The sequence below is a fragment of the Mizuhopecten yessoensis genome, unplaced genomic scaffold, assembly GCF_002113885.1.
Source record: "Mizuhopecten yessoensis strain PY_sf001 unplaced genomic scaffold, ASM211388v2 scaffold10739, whole genome shotgun sequence".
Classification (NCBI taxonomy): Eukaryota; Metazoa; Mollusca; class Bivalvia; order Pectinida; family Pectinidae; genus Mizuhopecten; species Mizuhopecten yessoensis.
The window spans coordinates 71,570-81,866 of NW_018408697.1; the positions used below are offsets into that span (position 1 = coordinate 71,570).

The 10,297-nt window shown below is 41.7% G+C and overlaps 1 protein-coding gene across 1 annotated transcript in view; it reads left to right on the forward strand.

The window, feature by feature from the left end:
* LOC110462050 (tetratricopeptide repeat protein 32-like) overlaps positions 1–10,297 on the forward strand; it is a 31,943-nt gene that overhangs the window by 16,454 nt on the left and 5,192 nt on the right. Inside the window, exon 2 of the mRNA XM_021515827.1 lies at positions 7,047–7,204. Within this exon, the coding sequence (XP_021371502.1) occupies positions 7,047–7,204 (158 nt within the window). The remainder of the gene's footprint in view (positions 1–7,046; positions 7,205–10,297) is intronic.

Genomic DNA, 10,297 nt, shown 5'->3' on the forward strand with positions numbered 1-10,297 from the left:
TTTTTAACAATGGTCTGACATGTGCCTTCTTGAAACATAATGGAACCTTTGACTCAACCAATGATTTATTCATGATTGCGGTAATCAAAGGAAGCAGTGCTTCAAGACATTGCTTTAATAGGTCTGTAGGCAGTGGATCAAGCTCACAGGACTTCGATTGCGAGGTCATGATAATGTTGCGCAACTCGTCCTGGGTTGTTGGTGAGAGCTTTGTCAATGGTTCCCCATCAAATGCAATGTCAGCAGTCATGACAGAGATGTCAATGTCAGCAGAGGTGTTCACTTCGGTAATATTTTTCCTGATTGAGCTGATTTTATTCAGAAAGTAATCACTGAACTTGCTTGCTAAGTCTTTTTCAGAATTACAGCTTGGTAGGATAATTTCACCTTTCTGTCCCATTAGGTTTTTGGTGAGTCTAAAAAGTTGTCTTTTATCCTTGCCACATCCTTCGATTTTTTCCGAATAATAAGCCTTCTTTGACTGAAAGAGCAGTGAACCAACTAGCCGACATTGCTCTCTATAAATCAGTTGGTGAACGGTTAATTTGGTCCGTCGCCACCGTCTCTCTGCTTGTCTACGTTTCTGTTTTTCCGCGCGGAGATTTTCATTATACCGCGGGGCATTTGGTCTCACAGTTATCACCTTAGTTTGCAGAGGTGCGTGTTTCTCTATAAGGGCTTCTATACCAAATGGGTATGCTTCAACAAGATCATCAACCTCGCCTTCATTAGATTGAAGGGCGGAACAAGACTGAATGTCATTGTTGAAATCTGGTATTGAAATTTCGCGGAATTTCCGGAAGCTCACTTCTTTCCTTGCACGAGCTGGCTTACTACAATTCAGTGTTGTGTGGACAGCAAGATGATCACCAGATTGGTTCCCCTTTACATCACTTAGACATGGATCAATGACTGAAATAGCTCCATGAATGACTGAGTTATCTTCCCTCGTTATGACCACATCCAGTGTGTGGCCATGGGTGTGTGTAGCTTCTGTCACATGCTGAATCAGACCCCTGGAATCTAGTAGACCAGTGAACTGGCAAGTCAACATTAGATTGATCGTCTAAGTGGAAATTTAGATCACCCGTGATAATAATCTCTTGTGGTACAACAACTTGGTGGTCTAAAAAGGTAGACCATTCATCAAAAAACACTGTATTTCGGAAAGCATTCTGTTTAGATGGTGGAGGCCTGTAAATGATACACAATCTAAATTGTTTATCACCAGCAATGACACAACAAGTCATGTGCTCAAAGTGTGTGGATGTGGAAAATGTCGTTTATGAAAATATTTATATAAATATAAACTATTTATGAACCGTTTGCAATTCAGACATATATGAATATGAAAGTTTTATTTAAATTCGGTATAGTTACAAACTACAAAACATAAGCTCTAATGAGCTTTTAACCGAATACATACAAGCATAATTATACAACATAAAAACAAAATCATGCAAGCAAACTAAAAATAGAGAAAGCACACATAAAAAGTAAGCAAGCACTAAAAATGGTAGAGCAATTTATATGCAAGCACATGCAATAACAAGAGGCCCAGAGGGCCTGTATTGCTCACCTGAATATGTTTAAAATAATTGGTATGAAGTAAAGATATAGGTGCTGTAAGTACATATGAAATTTCAGAAAGATCCATCCAGTACTTGAGATATAGCAAGAACAAACTTCAAACAGAGCCCCACCCCTTTGCCCCTAGGGGGGTCATACCCTCCGTTTATACAAAATTGAGACCCCTTAAATGGCCCAAGGATGCTCCAGACTAAATAAGGATAAAATCCCTTAATCCCGATGGTCGAAGAAGGATTTTAAAGGTTTTACCTCTATTTCCTATTGGGCCCCGCCCTTCTGCCCCCTGGGAGACCACACCCACTGCTTATACAAAATTGAGTCCCCTTGGCCCAATGATGCTCCAGACTTAATTAGGATATAATCCCTTAATCCTTTTGTGTAGAAGAAGGATTTTAAAGGTTTTACTTCTATTTCCCCTATTGGGCCCTGCCCCTCAGGTGCCAGGGGGGGCACATCCACCGTTTATACAAAATTTGTTTCCCTTTACCCAAGGACACTCCACACTAAATATGGACCAAATCCTTTCATTCCTACAGAAGAAGAAGGATTATAAAAAAAAAAAAATGCTATGTTTCCCCTATTGGGCCCCTACCCTCAGGCCCCTGGGGGGTCAGACCCATGGTTTATACAAAATCGGTACCCCTTCACCCAAGGATGCTTCAGACTAAATATGGAGTAAATCCTTTCATTCCTGCAGAAGAAGAAGGATTTTTAAGAATTTGCTATATTTCCCATATAGGGCCCCGCCCCTCAGCCCCCAAGGGGGCAAGACCAACTGTTTATACAAAATTGGTTACCCTTAATCCAAGGATGCTCAACACTAAATATGGACCAAATCCTTTCATTCCTACAGAAGAAGAAGGATTATAAAAAAAAAAAAATGCTATGTTTCCCCTATTGGGCCCCTACCCTCAGGCCCCTGGGGGGTCAGACCCATGGTTTATACAAAATTGGTTCCCCTTAACCCAAGGATGCTCAACACTAAATATGGACCAAATCCTGTCATTCCTACAGAAGTAGAAGGATTTTAAAGAATAATTTGCTATGTTCCCCTATTGGGCCCCGCCCCTCAGACCCTTGGGGGGCCAAACCCACGGTTTATACAAAACTGAGTCTCCTTGGCCCAAGGATGCTCCAGACTTAATAAGGATAAAATTCCTTAATCCGTAGGGTAGGAGAAGGATTTTGAAGCTTTTACCTCTATTTCCCGTATTCGGCCCGGCCATCTGCCCCAAGGGGGGCCACACCCACCATTTATACAAAATTGAGTCCTCTTGGCCCAAGGATGCTCCAGACTAAATTAGGATAAAATCCCTTAATTCCTACGGTAGAAGAAGGATTTTGAAGATTTTACCTCTATTTCCCCTATTGGGCCCCGCCCCTCTGCACCCAGGCGGGCCACACCCACCATTCATACAAAATTGAGTCCCCTTGGCCTAAGGATGCTCCAGATCAAATTTAGTCAAAATGTACTTGGCCGTTCAGGACTAGTAGCATTTTAAAGGAAAAGTTGACAGACGGACGGATGACGGACGCTGCGGTATGGCATAAGTTCACCATGGTCCTTCGGACCAGGTGAGCTAAAAATGGACAATAATAACAAAGTGGCACATTGAAATTAACTGAAAGCTTATCTACATGCAGAACAGCGGCCTTCTGAACCATTCCAGGACTTATTAGACTCTTGAAATGAGAGAATGTTGTCCGTCCGGAACACTAACACAATGTAGCAGCAGCAAATTTTAAACTTTTCTTACCATAAGTTGTAGTTCTTATATTTGGCATGTCCAATATATTATTATATCTGAAAAAATATTTAGATTGTTTTACCTTTAACAAATCTTGTAAACATACAGGTGACAGCTTATTTACAATTCTAAAAGTTTCAATTGCCATTGTTCTCATTCTTCCGACTTGCAGAGAAGGCATCTTCGCTTTTTCAAGTAAATTCTCATATGAGCTTGAAAAGTCTTCATATACAAAACGGAATGCTCTTTCTTGCACTTTTTCTATTTTATTAGAATTTTGCTCTACAACTACATGTGCAGAAATGCCATGCCAAAGGGCAAAAATTAAAATTACTTAAAATGAAAGAATGAAAGATGGTTAATTTCCTCAGTCTGTTCTAAAACGTGCCCAAACGTGAGAATATTCAGTTGCTGAGATGCCTCCCTGCAAATCTTACTTATTTGTACATCAAAACTTAGTTGGTAATCAATATCTATGCCAAGCAATCTGATTAAAATCATCTGTTACATGGCTCCGCCTGAACATCTGAATGTGCCGCGGTCAGGGTCACATTCAAGTGACCTTTAGATGAACCAATCAGAGGCACGCTGGCAAAAGGTTGCCAGCGAATCGGAATATCATGGTTGGTAGATAAATAGTGAGGGGTATCGAACAGATTAGTTTTCCAAAACAAATATGGCGGCAGTAACTGACGTTTCTACGACGCCAAGGAAAACATACTCATTGGGTAATAATTGCGTAGGCAACACCGCCATACAGTCTTTATTCTCTAATAAAGCTTTGAATATCTTTTTCTGTTCGGGTTTCCGACGATCAATCTCAAATAACTTCAGAACTCTCGCATCGTTACAACTCTGAGCACCCTTTTGAAAGAGGGTCTCTGATTGGTCAAAATTTAATGAGTATTTATAAATATAAAGGTCACCTGAAGGTGACCCTGACCGCGGCACACTCAGATGTTCAGGCGTAGTACGAAGTTAGCGAAGCCATGTAACATATGATTTTAATCGGATTGTATGCCAAGCAATTTAACAGTTGTTTCACATGACAGTTCAGTGTTTTAAATACGAATACAGGGATTTTAGACCCTTGGGGTACCCCTTTCTGGATGTCAGCCCAGCTACTAAGAACAGAATTTAATTTTATCTGTTGTTTTCTATCACACAATATATGATTTTAGAAGAGAAACTGAATGAGCTGAAACACCATATGCTGACAATTTGTCAAGCAAAATTTCATGTGGGAGGCAGTCAAAAGCTTTTAACAGCAGCAATATAAAGGTTTTTATCAAGTGCTAAACGCCCATCTTCAAGTAGTCGTAGTAGTGTGGTTCGACATCCATGGCCGCGACGGAAAGCACATAGATAAGGATTAAAAATATTTTCAAAAGATTCACCCAGTTGTATCTCAAAAAAAATTTCAAAAACTTTTGGAAAAAATGGGCAGGACACTGACAGGTCTATAAGCATGCTTCATAATATTCGAGAAAACGACATGTTCCAGAATTTTACAGGTGATATGCTAACATCCTCGATATACAGAAGATACACTAACATCCTTGATATCCAGGGGTTACACTAACATCCTTGTTATCCAGGGGTTACACTAACATCCTTGATATCCAGGGGTTATGCTCACCTCCTTGATATCCAGGGGTTACTCTAACATCCTTGATATCAAGGGGTTACACTAACATCCTTGATATCAAGGGGTTATGCTAACATCCTTGATATCAAGGGGTTACGCTAACATCCTTGATGTCCAGGGGTTACGCTAACATCCTTGATATCCAGGGGTTACGCTAACATCCTTGATATCCAGGGGTTACTCTAACATCTTTGATATCCAGGGGTGACGCTCACATCCTTGTTATCCAGGGGTGACGCTCACATCCTTGATATCCAGGGGTGACACTCACATCCTTGATATCCAAAGGTTACGCTAACATCCTTGATATCAAGGGGTTACGCTAACATCCTTGATATCCAGGGGTTACTCTAACATTCTTGATATCCAGGGGTTACACTTACATCCTTGATATCCAGGGGTTCCGCTCACATCCTTGATATCCAGGGGTTACACTCACATCCTTGATATCAAGGGGTTATGCTAACATCCTTGATATCCAGGGGTTACGCTAACATCCTTGATATCCAGGGGTTCCGCTAACCTCCTTGATATCAAGGGGTTCCGCTCACATCCTTGATATCCAGGGGTTACCCTAACATCCTTGATATCCAGGGGTTACACTTACATCCTTGCTATCCAGGGGTTACACTCACATCCTTGCTATCAAGGGGTTACGCTAACATCTACGATATCCAGTTGTTACGCTAACATCCTTGATATCCAGGGGTTACACTTACATCCTTGATATCCAGGGGTTACACTTACATCCTTGCTATCAAGGGGTTACGCTCACATCCTCGATATCCAAAGGTTACGCCAACATCCTTGATATCAAGGGGCTACACTTACATCCTTGAGATCCAGAGGTAACACGTACATCCTTGATATCCAGGTGTTACACTTACATCCTTGATATCCAGAGGTTACACTAACATCCTTGATATCCAGGGGTTACGGTTACATCCTTGATATCCAGGGGTTACGCTAACAGCTTTGATATCCAGGGGTTACACTTACATCCTCGATATCCAAAGGTTATGCCAACATCCTTGATATCCAGGGGTTACACTTTCATCCTTGCTATCAAGGGGTTATGCTAACATCCTTGATATCAAGGGGTTACACTTACATCCTTGATATCCAGAGGTAACACTTACATCCTCAATATCCAAAGGTTACGCCAACATCCTTGATATCAAGGGGTTACACTTACATCCTTAATATCCAAGGGGTTACCCTTACATCCTCGATATCCAAAGGTTACGCCAACATCCTTGATATCAAGGGGTTACACTTACATCCTTGATATCAAGGGGTTACACTTACATCCTTGATATCCAGAGGTAACACTTACATCCTCAATATCCAAAGGTTACGCCAACATCCTTGATATCAAGGGGTTACACTTACATCCTTAATATCCAAGGGGTTACCCTTACATCCTCGATATCCAAAGGTTACGCCAACATCCTTGATATCAAGGGGTTACACTTACATCCTTGATATCAAGGGGTTACACTTACATCCTTGATATCCAGAGGTAACACTTACATCCTTGATATCCAGGGGTTACACTTACATCCTTGATATCCAGAGGTTATGCTCACATCCTTGATATCAAGGGGTTACACTTACATCCTTAATATCCAAGGGGTTACACTTACATCCTTGATATCCAGGGGTTACACTTACATCCGTTATATCCAGGGGTTACGCTAACCTCCTTGATGTCAAGGGGTTACGCTAACATCCTTGATATCCAGGGGTTACGCTAACCTCCTTGATATCCAGGTGTTACGCTAACATCCTTGATATCCAGGGGTTACGCTTACATCCTTGATATCCAGGGGTTACGCTAACATCCTTGATATCCAGGGGTTACGCTCATATCCTCGATATCACTTTATATGGTTGATGTTGTGGCAGATTTTAATCGTACATAGAATTACGGTCGCCTACTAGCTTCGTGCTAGAGGGAAATTCCCTTTAGCTCAGTCAAGGAACCTAGGGAATTTATATATTTTACCATTATGCATGCACATATGTTGATTATTTCTTATATATATACATTTTTGTAGGAAAGAGAAACTTGCACTGGCCTATAACAACCGTGGTTTCCTCCGATATTTACGGGTTGATTTTGATGAAGCCATTGAAGATTATACAAGAAGTGTGAGCCTGGATCCTGATTTGGCCGTAACGTACTACAACCGAGGCACCATCCACTACAGACTCAGTAAGCACCCAACACTGGTACATTTTCATCCTCCTCGATACTCCAGGGCTTGACTCGCTTACGATCTCTGCACCCCTGGAATATGTTATAGCAAAATTGAAGGCACAAAGGTAGCTGTTTGATTGGTCCCAGGTAAAATACCTGACACAATCTTTAGAATTGATCTTCTCTAGGGCATACAGTGTTAGGAATGTATCTTCTCTAGGGCATACAGTGTTAGGAATGTATCTTCTCTAGGACATACAGTGTTAGGAATGTATCTTCTCTAGGGCATACAGTGTTAGGAATGTATCTTCTCTAGGGCATACAGTGTTAGGAATGTATCTTCTCTAGGACACAAAATCTTTAGGATTATCTTCTCTAGGGCACCCAATCTTAAAGATGTATCTTCTCTTGGGCACCAAATTTTAAGGATGTATCTTCTCTGGATCACAAAATCGTAATGATATATCTTCTCTAGGGCAGCCAATCTTGATGATAATCCTCTCTGGGCCAATCAATCTTAAAATTGTATCTTCTTTAGGGCACACAGATTTAGGAATGTATCATCCTCCCTGGGTCACCCAATCTTAAGAATGTCTCTTCTCTGGGGCACCCAATCTTTAGGATTTTTTTCTCTTGGGCACCCAATCTTGAGGATGTATCTTCTCTGTGTCACCCGATCTTAATGATAAATCTTCTCTGGGGCACCCAATCTCAAGGTATATCTTCTCTGGGGCCCCCAATCTCAAGGTATATCTTCTCTGGGGCACCTAATCTCAAGGTATATCTTCTCTGGGGCTCCTAATCTCAAGGTATATCTTCTCTGGGGCACCCAATCTTTAGGATGTATCTTTTCTATGGTAACAAATCTTAAGGATGTATTTTCTCTTGGTCACCCAGTCATAATTATGTAACTTTTCTGGGGCACACAATCTTTAGGATGTATCTTCTCTGGGGCACCCAATCTTGAGAATTATCCTCTCTGGGTCATGTGCACCCAATCTTGAGGATGTATCTTCTCTGGGGCACACAATCTTAAGGATGTATCTTGTCTGGGGCACCCAATCTTAAAGATGTACCTTATCTTGGTCACCCAATCTTAAAGATGTATCTTCTCTGGGGCACGCAGTGTTAAGAAAGTATCTTATTTAGGGTAACAAATCTTAAGGATGTATCCTTCTCAGTGTCAACCAATCTTAAGGATGTATCTTCTCTGGATCACAAAATCGTAATGATATATCTTCTCTAGGGCAGCCAATCTTGATGATAATCCTCTCTGGGCCAATCAATCTTAAAAATGTATCTTCTTTAGGGCACACAGAGTTAGGAATGTATCATCTCTAGGACAGCCAATCTTGAGAATTATCCTCCTTGGGTCACCCCAGGAGGAATCTTCTCCGTGTCAACAGATCTTAATGATGAATCTTCTCTGGGGCACCCAATCTTAAGGATGTCTCTTCCCTGGGGCACCCAATCTTAAGGATGTCTCTTCTCTGGGGCACACAATCTTTAGGATTTTTTTCTCTTGGGCACCCAATCTTGAGGATGTATCTTCTCTGTGTAACCCGATCTTAATGATGAATCTTCCCTGGGGCACCCAATCTCAAGGTATATCTTCTCTGGGGCACACAATCTTTAGGATGTATCTTTTCTATGGTAACAAATCTTAAGGATGTATTTTCTCTGGGGCACACAATCTTAAGGATGTATTTTCTCTTGGGCACCCAATCTTTAGGATGGATCTTCTCTGGGACACCTAATTTAAGGATGTATCCTCTCTGGGACACCTAATCTAAGGATGTATTCTCTCTGGGACACCTAATCTAAGGATGTATCCTCTCTGGGACACTGGGACACCTAATCTAAGGATGTATCCTCTCTGGGACACCTAATCTCAGGATGTATCTTCTCTGGGACACCTAATCTAAGGATGTATCCTCTCTGGGGCACTGGGACACCTAATCTAAGGATGTATCCTCTCTGGGCCACCTAATCTAAGGATGTATCTTCTCTGGGACATCTAATCTAAGGATGTATCCTCTCTGGGACACCTAATCTCAGGATGTATCTTCTCTGGGACACCTAATCTAAGGATGTATCTTCTCTGGGACATCTAATCTAAGGATGTATCCTCTCTGGGACACCTAATCTAAGGATGTATCTTCTCTGGGACACCTAATCTAAGGATGTATCTTCTCTGGGACACCGAATCTAAGGATGTATCCTCTCTTGGACACCTAATCTAAGGATGTATCCTCTCTGGGACACCTAATCTAAGGATGTATCCTCTCTGGGGCACACAATCTCAAGGTATATCTTCTCTGGTGCACACAATCTCAATGTATATCTTCTCTGGGGCACACAATCTCAAGGTATATCTTCTCTGGGGCACACAACCTCAAGGTATATCTTCTCTGGGGCACACAATCTCAAGGTATATCTCCTCTAGGACACCTAATCTAAGGATGTATCTTCTCTGGGGCACCCGATCTTAATGATGAATCTTCTTTGTGTCACCCGATCTTAATGATGAATCTTCTCTGGGGCACCCAATCACAAGGTATATCTTCTCTGGGGCACACAATCTCAAGGTATATCTTCTCTGGGGCACACAATCTCAAGGTATATCTTCTCTGGGGCACACCATCTTTAGGTATATCTTCTCTGGGTCACGTGCACCCAATCTTGAGGATGTATCTTCTCTGGGGCACCCAATCTTTAGGATTATCTTCTCTTGGGAACCCAATCTTTAGGATTATCTTCTCTGGGGCACACAATCTTTAGGTATATCTTCTCTGGGTCACGTGCACACCTTTAGGATGTATCTTCCCTGGGGCACCCAATCTCAAGGTATATCTTCTCTGGGGCACCCAATCTTTAGGATGTATCTTCCCTGGGGCACCCAATCTCAAGGTATGTCTTCTCTGGGGCACCCAATCTCAAAGTATATCTTCTCTGGGACACCTAATCTAAGGATGTATCTTCTCTGTGTCACCCGATCTTAATGATGAATTTTCCCTGGGGCACCCAATCTCAAGGTATATCTTCTCTGGGGCACACAATCTTTAGGATGTATCTTTTCTATGGTAACAAATCTTAAGGATGTATTTT